This window comes from Microtus oregoni, unplaced genomic scaffold (genome assembly GCF_018167655.1).
Source record: "Microtus oregoni isolate MIOR12 unplaced genomic scaffold, Mior012 000005F_ref0000423, whole genome shotgun sequence".
NCBI lineage: Eukaryota > Metazoa > Chordata > Mammalia > Rodentia > Cricetidae > Microtus > Microtus oregoni.
Genome location: NW_024543064.1, coordinates 34,874,663 through 34,886,394, shown reverse-complemented (window position 1 = coordinate 34,886,394; position 11,732 = coordinate 34,874,663). Strand labels below are relative to the sequence as shown.

The 11,732-nt window shown below is 44.6% G+C and overlaps 2 protein-coding genes and 1 pseudogene across 2 annotated transcripts; all 3 read right to left on the bottom strand.

Moving 5' to 3' along the window:
- Positions 1-3,426: 3,426 nt before the first annotated feature.
- LOC121447853 lies at positions 3,427-5,865 on the bottom strand (annotated as a pseudogene).
- LOC121448842 (BUD13 homolog) lies at positions 5,795-7,747 on the bottom strand. Its single transcript, XM_041653095.1, is given in 3 exon segments — positions 5,795-6,758; positions 6,761-7,681; positions 7,684-7,747. Coding segments are annotated over 3 exon segments (1,815 nt in total). The 3' UTR covers positions 5,795-5,928.
- A 368-nt stretch (positions 7,748-8,115) lies between these two features.
- On the bottom strand, positions 8,116-9,714 carry LOC121448851 (parafibromin-like). Its single transcript, XM_041653102.1, has one exon. The coding sequence runs from the start codon at positions 9,712-9,714 to the stop codon at positions 8,116-8,118; it is 1,599 nt and encodes a 532-aa protein (XP_041509036.1).
- Between the last annotated feature and the right edge of the window lie 2,018 nt (positions 9,715-11,732).

The window sequence follows — 11,732 nt, the reverse complement described above, 5'->3', positions numbered from 1 at the left end:
TATAAAGTATATGTTGAACAAACAGAAAGGGGTGGAAAACACCCCCAGAAATAGGTTACATAATGCTTTGTTAACCTTGAATTTTCTCAACGCTAATGAGAAGGGAACGACGGCTGCAGAAAGACATTGGATAATGGAAAAGTCTGCTGAACTAAATCAACCAGTTTATTTCAAGGATGTGCTCACCTCACAATGGAAGCCAGGAGATGTGCTGCATTGGGGAAGGGGTTTTGCTCTTATCTCCACAGGTGAGGAAAAATTATGGATACTGTCAAAATTAATAAAGGTTCAGTTTGAAGAAGAGAAGTCACTTGGAAAAGATAAATAACAATTCATTCACAAGGAGGACGGGCATTCTGATGATAAGGATTACAGATAGGTTGGGGGCAGGGTTCTTTTTTTATCTCTACAGGAAAATACTCATCTTCAAAGAATTTAAGGGACCCTGAATATTTAATTACTGATGGATGGAAAATAGTTACGGCCCACTGAGTATCAACAATAAAATTCTATATATACTGTAAGTATTGATTTTTTTATATATGTATTTATATGTTTTATTGAACACTTCTTTATAAATGTGTAGAGCTGGTTTTGGAGTTGGACTATGGCTCAGTCCCTCTTCAATTCCAGCCTGTTGATAAGAGATATTTCAGAGTTTCTGTCTCAGGTCAGGAGCCATGAAATGGGACAGAATAAGAATAATTTTATATTTGATAAACTTTCTTTGCCTTTCCTCATATCTGTGTCTTTCTTTATATGTCAGTATATATCCTTGTTGTTAATGTTTAAATTTCCCATAACAAGCAACATATTTTCCTACAGTAATCTTTGAAGATTCCAGGATGAAGATGGGGCCCCACAACATCAACTCAATCTGGCTTTTATGACGTCATGAATTTTTTTTAAGCGCTAATATTAGACCTGTTTTTTGGTACCAACTGCAAGAGACAATTTCAAATGATGCACATTTTTGACAACACTCTGGCTGGACCTTCTCAAAATGCTCAGAGACTAGTTATAATTTTCTTAAGTCAAAGGTTAATTTGGGAATTTTACCATCATTTGCTTTCACAGGGGCCCCTAAGAAGAATGTCGCCCCCATGTCAGCTAGAAGGAATCTAAGAGGACGACGTCCCCTCTCCCAACAGAGTTTGCCCACAGGGTTAGGGACATCTTTTAGTGGTTGGTTTAGGGTTGAGGGGATGGGGAGATATTGTATGGAATTAGGGGTATATAAAAAAAGGGGGGGGGATTAACTGGTTTGATGGGATAATTGGTATTTGTGACTTACTGTTTTTAGAAAATTATATTGGTACTGTTTCTTGTATATTGATATATTGAATATTGAATGTGAGTGTGCCTACCTCTATTTTTGTATAAGAGTACGCTTATATTATATGGATACATCTATCATATCACAATGTACATTTCTACCTCTGGTACTATTTATGTAATAACATTGTTTACATTTTGATGTGTAATGACATTGTTTACAGGTGAAGATCATTGTCTTCATATATTGCACAGTTGTTTATTCTCTTAGTTTTCAAATTAGATAGGTATTGAGAATTAGATGTTTGTCATATTTATTTTTAGGTTAATCAGGTCTTTTAGATACATAGAGATGATATTTAGTATAGATAGTATAATCTTGAGCCTCTTTGAAGAGCTGTAGAAAATGGCCTTTAATCTAACCTAGAATTCTGTGCCATCGAGACACAATTACTCCTGGCAATGCCACTCTACTCCCGAGAGAACGTTGAGCACCAAAGACACTCCACTGGGAGCTTGTCTTCTTGGCAGAACTGGCCTTTGGGTTAAGAAAAACCCATACCTCAACTACTGACTAAGATATGAAACAGGATTGTCTTATCTTGCCAAGACAGGGTAGGATAATTCTAAGAAAGTTCCTTGCATTTGATAATGATATGTCAGTTATGTTAGGCCTTAGCCAAAGTTGGTTGACTCAACATTGCAAACGAGACTTTGGGTGATTGTCCAGGTAGTCAGTTGTCTCTGTCATTTGTTGCACATTTTGGATATCTCTCATTTGTTAAGTAATATTTATTCCCTTCTCAGATCTTTGATGGAGTTGAAGATTATTTAATAGTAGTTACTCTCTACATTATTTAGACTCCTTGAGATAGAATGTCTAGCAAAACTTTTGTTCTCAATATTGTTTGTTATATTTATCATTTGATATTATTGTTATAGTTATATTTGGTTTAGTTCTGTCTTATTTAGACAAAAGGGGGAGATGTAGGGTTAAGACAGCCCCTTGAGGGGGCGGGGTTTGCCTCGGGCGAATGCCTACGAATAAATGGGCGCGCGGGAGGCGGCTCCGGCCCTTTCCTTCCTACCTCCTGTGCCACGCTGGAACTTCGGTTCTGTAAGTTTATCATTAAAGTGTAAATATTCTTTAGTATCTGCATTGCATTTATTTACGCCGATACAGCCCCAACTTGGTTTTTGCTTCTGGCATTTCGCTGAAAGCAATGGAAACCCTAAGACATTTCCTTACTGAAAACAAACCAAAAACTTTTCTCCTCCCTCTTGAAAAATGTTTGAGCTGGGTGTGGTGGAACACAGATATTATTTCAGCACTCCAGAGGCTGAGGCAGGAAACTCTGAAGTCTGAGATCAGCCTGGGTTTCTTTCTTTCTCTCTTCTCTTTTTCTCTCTCTCACCCTCTCCTCTCTCTCTCTTCCCTGTTTCTCTCTTTGTCTCTCTTTCTCTTCCACTTCCCTTCCTCTTTGTGAGGATTCAGAGAGGACTGTGCTGAGAATTGAGGAGAGGCCATTCACATTCTATTCTGGCAAAGAATCTGGTTCTTGCTTTTGAAGATATCCTGAAAGCTGAAGTGAGAGTGAATTTAAAACTCAGTGGGCTAACGGTCAGCGGTGGGAGCACACGCCTTTAATCCCAGCAGTGAGGAAGCAGAGGCTGGTGATATCGATGAGTTTGAAGCCAGCCTGGTCTATAATTTCAATTCCAGGACAGCCAAGGCTGTGCAGAGATACCCAGGCCCCCTAGGGACTATCTTTGCAGAGGATCTGTGTGTATCCTTTGTGGCTGAACGTGAGAAAAGAGCTTCTCAATCAGCCATTTTCCAGCATGTTACCCCGATAGCTGTGTTCTCAGATATTCTCATATGGAATTGAAATTATAGACCAGGCTGGCCTCAAACTCACAGAGATACACCTGCCTCTGCCTCCTCAGCCCTGGGATTAAAGGCATGCGCTACCACGCACATCTTAGACATAAATTTTATTTATTACTTATTTTTTTTACAAAAAATAAATATGTGTTTATTTTTTTCAAGGCATTAATAAATGTATTAAAACACTACTAACTTTGATGTCTTTCCGCAGAGTTGCTGTAATTGCTCTATGTATCCCATAGTCTACCCAGGAGTCATCGGTATCAACACTGACCACTGCTTCTGGGATACACATGTAGGGTACCGGTGAGAGGTTCATGGGATTGCTTCAGACGTTTGAGAGGGGGCTCCAGTAAATTGCATTGAGCAGAAGCCAGGGACCCGTATGCTTCAGCCACCAAGTGGGGGCATGAATCCACCATTAACTTCCAGCTTGTGGTCTGAGAGACCTCGGAAGCATGAGCTGTAATAAAATTCAGCACCTGTGTTTTCAGCTGCCCTGTGCTGTGGAGGTCAGCCAGGAAGAGAGTGTGGGCAGCATTCTCCACAGAGAGGTCCCTGCAGAGGGCACTCTCGCACATGACCTTCAAATGCTCCAGGCCATACTTGTCAGCAGCTGCCAGCGCAGCATCTGCCATGCTGTGGAGGACTGGTTCCTTCCCAGTGTAAATGAAGTCCATCATTGCCTTGAAGACTCCAGGTTTCAGGTCATGAATCTCAACACGATTCTTTCTGCTCTCCTCCGTGTCATGTTCAAACATGGCTCTGAAAACTGGAGAGTGAGCAGCTAAGACAGCCTTGTGAGCCTGGAATTCCTGGCCAGCTACCACCAGGCAGCAGTCTGTGAAGCTCGAATTCTTCCGCAGCGCTCCTAGATCATCTCCTAATGGGGCTTCGGGAACCTGGATTCTCGGCTCCGTGCTGTCGTCAGGATTACTCTAGGAGTACGGGACCAGGATCTCAATGCAGAGGAGGGTGAACTGGTCTTCAGGGAGAAATCCATGAGAATGGTCTAAGAGGAAATCTCGAAGGATGAACATTTTGTAACCCCTTGGGTAGCCTGGTAGGAAACTGAATTCTATCCGGCTAGTCTTATGTTCGTTTATTTCTCCCTTGGCGTTTAGGATCCAAAACTTGAACTGTGCCATAATGGGACTCTTTGGAGAGCTGAGCAACTCTATGTTAACTGACAGGTAATCTGAGCTTTCTTCATTGACCCCCTTAGGGTGAACTCTCAAACACCATTTGTTATCGTCTCCTGTTGAGAAAGTTGGGCTTCTAATACTGTCCCTCGTTTCCTCCAGAGTAAAACGGAAGTTGCGGATGGTCTACTTGCAGGAGAAATTCTGCATGTTCAACAGTTCATAGTCCCAGCTCTGGTCTATGGTGTCCTGTGACATTTCTCCTGGAGGCAGTTTGCAGGTTAAACTGGATCCAAAATTAAAAAACTAGGATTTGTCTTCTCTTGGCTCAGTCCAGGAGGTTAGACGAGCCGACTGCTCTTTAATCGATGCTGGAAATGGGATGAAGAATTCTCTAATGCCAGTGAGGAAATGGTCTTACTGCAAGGTGAGGGCAAGCAGGCAATCTGTGTTTATTTTTAATCAACCTACCCCTGGATCCAGCAATACCACTCTTGGGAATATACCCAAGAGAGGCCCTATCATACAACAAAAGTATATGCTCAACTATGTTCATGGCAGCATTGTTTGTAATAGCCAGAACCTGGAAACAACCTAGATGCCCTTCAACGGAAGAATGGATGAAGAAAGTATGGAATATATACATATTAGAGTATTACTCAGCAGTAAAAAACAAGGACTTCTTGAATTTTGCATACAAATGGATGGAAATAGAAAACACTATCCTGAGTGAGGTAAGCCAGACCCAAAAAGAGGAACATGGGATGTACTCACTCATATTTGGTTTCTAGCCATAAATAAAGGACATTGAGCCTATAATTCATGTTCCTAGAGAAGCTAAATAAGGTGAATCCAAAGACAAACACATAGGCATCCTCAGGAATATTAACCTTCATCAGGCGATGAAAGGAGACAGAGACAGAGACCCACACGGGAGCACCGGACAGAAATCTCAAGGTCCAAATCAGGAGCAGAAGGAGACGGAGCACGAGCAAGGAACTCAGGACCACGAGGGGTGCACCCACACACTAAGACAATGGGGATGTTCTATTGGGATCTCACCAAGGCCAGCTGGCCTAGGTCTGAAAAAGCATGGGATAAATCCAGACTAGCTGAACATAGCGGACAATGAGGAATACTGAGAACTCAAGAACAATTGCAGTGGGTTTTTGATCCTACTGCATGTACTGGCTTTGTGGGAGCCTAGGCAGTTTGAATGCTCACCTTAGGAGACCTGGATAGAGGTGGGCAGTCCTTGGGCTTCCCACAGGTCAGGGAACCCTGATTGCTCTTCGAGCAGATGAGAGGGGGGGGGACTTGATCGGGGGAGGGGGAGGGAAATGGGAAGCGGTTGTGGGGACGAGGCAGAAATTCTTAATAAATAAATAAATTAAAAAAAAAAAAAATAAAATGGAAAGAACTGGCAAAGAACAAGCCCTGGGATAGAGAAGTCGCTGTCAGTCAGTCAACAGACAACAAGGACACAGCCAAGGGTAGGTGCCTAGTCCAAAGGGCAGAACTGACCGCGAGTTGCTGGTCTGTGTCTAGCAAGACAAGCATTAGAGCTGGATGTCGGGCTGTCCTGGACCACCACCACCACAGCACCGCACAGCCTCGGAGAAGCTACATGTCCTCCACACTCCACTTGTAGGCAAGCTCCTCCCCAGCCTTCTTGCTGGCGAGCCAGGCAAAGCGCTTCTGTTCGAAGCCATTGGATCTGTCCACTCCACCCCAGTGGTAGCCAGGCCAGATACTGAATCTATTGGGAGGAGGTGCAGGACTATTACAGCGAGGCCTCGCTTTCTTGTGCTTGTTCTCCTCAGCCTTATTCTTCTTAATGAAGTCGGCCATCAGGTCCCCCACTCTTTCTTGTTCTCTCAGCATCTGATCCAGATCTTCATCATCGACACAGCGGGCCAGAGGCTTCTGCATCTCCTTCATGGCATCCTCTACATTCTGCTGCTGTTGCCGGCTCTGAGCAAGCCCTTTGCCCCACTGGGCATAGAGCTCATCTCTGTCTGAGTCCTTCTCTGCTTTTCTCCTCTGCTCCAGGCGTTCCAGCTTCAAATTCCTCTTCTGACCAGACTTGTCTCGAAATACAGTTTCAGTGAATTCAAACTGAGCTCCAAGGGCTGTGTTGTCTCGGTCCTGTTTTTGGCGTTCCTGCTGCTCCCGCTGGACATCGGGCACCAGCCCAGATTTTGCTCCAGAATACATGCGTGCAGTCTTCCTCCCGGGATGGGGACTCCTTCGAGGAGGAGAGAGATCCGAATCAGAAGATTTGGTCCTCTGTCTTCTCCGGGGTGGAGAGAGGTCAGAGTCAGAGCTCCGGCGCCTCTGTCTCTTCCGTGGCAGTGACAGATCTGAGGCAGAATCCTGGTGTCCTGGAGTTTGTGTTTGCCATGGAGGACAAAGATCTGAATCAGAGGCTTTTTGGCAGACACCTGAGGAGCAAGCTGCCATTTCCGCTGAGAAAGGTCATCAGAGTCCTGCCCACACTTGCTGACCTTGGAGAGTGACAAGTGAGAGGGTCCCAGCCCCCTCTGAAGTACAGTCTTGCTGGAGGGTGCAGCTTTACTACTCTTAGTTCTGGGCAGCTCCAAATCCGGGGAGTAATGACGGGCCCTCCTGAGAGGAGATGGATCTGGGGAGTCATGACGGGCCCTCCTGGGAGGAGATGGATCTGGGGTGTCATGACGGGCCCTCCTGAGAGGCTGTGGGTCTGAAGTGTCAAAAGTCCTCCTATGTGTGGCTGTGTCAGGAGAGTGGTTATGGACCCTTCTGGGGGGAGAGACACCCGAGGAACCAGGATAGCCTCTCCTAGGGGATACACCTGAAGGCTTCCTGAGGAGAGAAGCATGTGAGTCATGGCAGAGCCTTTTAGGAGGAGAGGTGTCGGAGTCATGACGGAATCTCCTTGGGGGAAAGGGATCTGGGGTATAATGATGGGCCATCCTGGGAGGAGATGGATCTGGGGTGTCACGACAAGCCCTCCTGGAAGGAATTGGATCGGGGGTGTCATGACGGGACCTCCTGGGAGGAGATGGATCTGGGGTGTCATGACGGGACCTCCTAGGAGAAGTTGGATCTCGTTCATCATGATGGAAATATCCATCTCCACTGTGGTCTCCCCGGAGCTTCCATTTGGCACTGGAGTAGAAGGCCTCCATCTGCTTTACCTCTTCTGGATGCTCATCCACAAACTCAGCCACCACAGGCAAATCTCCATCCTCTTCTTCCTCCTTTTCCGGCTTAGCAGTAGAGATAACTGCCCAGCCCACATCATCATCAATAATCCGCAATCCATTGCCAGTGGTGCCTCCCGGCTTTTGTCCTTTTTTGTACCTCTTCCGAAGGGACTCTTCCTTCCTGGCAGGCCATGTGCCCCAGACAAGTAACGCTTCAGATATTCAGCTTTGGAGAGTGGTGGAGCTGCCACCATGACAGTAACGAGGGAGAGGCGGACCTACAATTTTTTTATAACCTGCATTTATTTCAAAAGAAACAAATTTTAAGTAATGCTAATTTAACCAATAGAGAAAAAGCTTCTATCAAAATATACAATTTCCATTGCAGACTAGAAGGCTAATATAAAAAAATAGTTGTAAGCCAAAAAATTGGCTTGTATGGATGGGAGGAAATGCCCCTTTGAAGCACACAGCATCAAACGAGGTCTTATAAAAGACTGCTCTGTGGTCTTCTTCATTTGCAAGTTCTTGATGAATTCATAAAGCTTGGGTTTCAGTCTGTAGATCCAGCTATATCCATGCTTCTTAAACCAAGTTTGCAGAAAAGGAGGAATCAAATGATTCAGAATCTCAAGTGGGCTTTATGCTTGACCATGTATCTATCCAATGTTTCCCAGAAACGGAAGAAAACTGGTCGATCCAAATGACGCTTATAATAGCTGAGTTCTAATACTGTTACATCCCATTTTTGAACATTTGGATCTAGACGAACTTCATCATACTTGAGGTGGAAGGCTTTAATTTTAGCAAATATGTCAACTGGTGATCCATTGGGTAGAAGCCATGGCCAACCTTTGAACTGCCAAGCAGGACCTTGAACAAAAACAGCTACAACCCGATCCCAGTCTTGAGGCATAAGTTTCAGGGGCTGGTCTACTACTCTATAAGGTGCTGTGACACTAATTGCTGTGCCCCCTGGTTGCATCTGATCTTTTCTTCTCTGTATTAGTGTTTCATTTTCTCGTTGACAACCTTGTTTCTTCTTTTCATCTGATGGGACAAACTTTAGATCCTGTAGAAGGTCTTTTGCATTAAGCATAGTTATTAAAGAAGTGGTAGCTGCAGGGATAATAATAATGGGCGTTCGTGATCCTTTCTTCTGATTTGGGGGCGGTCTTGCTTGAGAAACTGGTCTAGGTACAGGCCGGGCTGCAGGAATTTGAGTCTTACGGGCAGATGCACCTTCCGTTACAGATTTCAGTGTCATGCCATGGTATGTGCCCGTAGTATCAATCTTAAAGCCTTCCATTTCTTCTTTGCCTTTGAATCTCTCCTGGTCATATCTGTTGTAGGCCGCTGGGATAGACTGCTTTGTACGCAAAGTAGGATCCACAGGGGCTGTATTTGGAGCAGGCCGCTGTTCAGGGGCACGCCCTTCTTCTCTGTCTTTTACAGATTGAAGAATTGCAAAAATGTCCTTGGAAAAAGTTTTTCCTGTGCTTTGTAAGATAGTTGCTCTTGTTCTCCACACTCTCTCTCTGCTGACAATATCTCTGGTCACATCTACCTCAGCAGCCACAAAACTCCTCTGTTTAAGGGCAGTTATATCACCATCTAGATCAGTCTTGATAGTAGATCTTTTCTTAGCCATAATTTTGGCTTTGATTGCAGCAATTTTTTCCACTGACATGGCTTCAGACAAAGACCTAATCTGTTCAGTCTGTACAATCCCTTCTTTATGGCCTTCCAAACGAGCTGCCAATCTCTCTTTATCAAGACGCACACACTCTTCATCCTCAATTCGTGGTTTCTTTGCTTCTGCTAAAACTTCATCTGCAGCTCTTTTGACTTGAGTGCACCGCTGAAGACCTATTTCCAAGGGTGCACTCCTATCGATGCTGGCTGATGTTGATGCTTCCCCATTGAGATATCCAAGTAGATCTTTTCTGTCAGGTCTTCTAACCACAGGAATATTTTCAGTAGCTGCACATCGGACATAAGCAGGATGAGAAAGGTGTACATTATTAAGTAGAAATAATATAGACTCCAATGTGTAGTATTCTCTGGGTTGGCCTTTCGTTCCAGTCCCCCAAACGACATAGTTGGTCTTCACGTTCTTGGGCCAGGAGAAGAACTCCCCGAAGATGACTTCGTCTCCCTTGACCACGATCTCCTTCTTCTGGATGTTGTACTGTCGCAGGACACTGAGCACGTCCGCCATCTTTGCCGCCTTCGCTGCCGCTGCGGGCCCAGGGCACCACCTTTACTGCCGGGCACCACTGCCGCTTCTCCCCTTCGCTTCGCCCTCTGCCTCAGCCGCCGCTGCTGCCGCGAACCAACAGCCGCCACACTAACAGCCGCCCTCGTCTATGACAGCAGCACGGGCAGAAGCCACCGACCTACAAATTTTTAAAAGTTCAATATAGTGCAATGCAAATAATACAAGACCCTGTCTCAAAAAGAATAAATTGAATTTTAAAATAAAATCATTATTTACGATGAGACTCTCATGTCTCAGGTTTCTTTGGTATTTGACAAATACTTTTTCTGAGTATTTTATTTTCTTACACTCTTAAATATTGTTTTGCTTTTTATATTTTGAGTCAGGGCCTGGTCCATGAAGACCAGGATGCCCTCCAATTCACAGAGATATGCCTGTCTTGGCCTACTAAATATTGGGATTAAAGATGTTCACCCCTCAAGCCCTGGCTTAAAACTTTTCTAGATGAAAAATTTCAGTCTTTTCCTTAAGTCTGTTGCTAACATAAGAGTTATTTGGCATCTGTAAGCCAAGAAAACACAAAGCCGTCTGGCGAATAAACAGCAAACCAATATGCAAGCAAAGCCTGCAGATTCACAGACTTTCTGCTGTTCCACTCAAAAGAATATTTCTATCCTACACTAACGTCGCAAAAGCACTATGGGAACTTTTAAAAGAGTTTAATTCTACAAGTCATGGGTTTAAAGCAGAAAAGAATGTATAGGAAACATATTTACTTTATATAAGAAAAAAGGAAGGCTGGAGGTGGTGGCACACACCTTTAATCCCAGCACTCGGGAGGCAGAGGCAGGCGGATCTCTGTGAATTTGATGCCTGCCTGGGCAACAAAGTGAGTTCTAGGTTAGCTAGGAATGTTACACAAAGAAATACTGTCTCAAAAACCAAACCAAAAAAAAAAAAAAAGAAAAGAAAAAAAGGTTTTGGGTGTTGTCTGTTTGTGTTTGAAGATGACTCAATTTCAGAGAAACTGAGAAGCCTGCTGCAACCATACAGGCTGGGCTGCTAAGGATCAGGAGGTGTAGAGAATCTGGAGTAAGTCTCAATAAGCTGTAGCACAATGAACAAAAACACAGACACAGATATTGGGGTTCAACATGACGACCAGAAAAGCAAAGCAGCTAGCCACTACCACATACCTCTCCTTCAGTCCGAGTATGGTGGCGATCCTGCCTCCAGGAATCCTCAGAATGAGACTGGCTGAGAGCTGTCTCCTCCTGTCTTATATTCCTCTCTAGGGCGGGGAAAAGGGCGTGTACCACTCCCGCCCAGTTTCTATGACCAACTAGTGTGGCTACTTGGATTAAAGGTGTGTGATGCCACTGTCTGGTCGGTGAGGCTGACCAGGGTGTTTGTTTTACACTCTGATCTATAGGCAAGCTTTATTTACTAAAATATAAATGAAATATCATTACACTAAGCAGTCTGACAGTGTGACTGTCTAGATCTAGTGCCCACCAGGGTACCACATGCTCCTCTGCGATATCAATACTGCCTCAGACCAACATCTGAACCCATTCTACTCACCGTTACAGGGGAAATCATTGCTTTCCAAGTTCACCTGAACATGGAGTCAAATGTGTATCTATAAATGTCAGAAATCAGAGGCAGAGGTCACAGGAAGCAGTTAGGTGAGAAGGAAATGTCCAGCAGAATCGATCTCATGTGGGTGAAGACACGTAGAAAACACACCAGGGAGAGCCAAGCCACTTTATTTTAAATTAGCTGAGGAGCAGGAATGGCTGGACAGGGAGATGCCTCGGGAAAGAGGGTACATAGCAGAGGGGATGAGAAGACTGCCTCGGATGGACAGTTCATTTAGCTCATCCTTCTTACAAGTCCTTATAGGTCACACCGCAAGACCTTGGGGCCCTTTAGGAACAGATCCTCTCGCCCAAGGCTGTGGGCATGGAACTGAGAGCTCTTGGTTCCTGGATAGAAAGGGTGTTCCGAATTTCTAA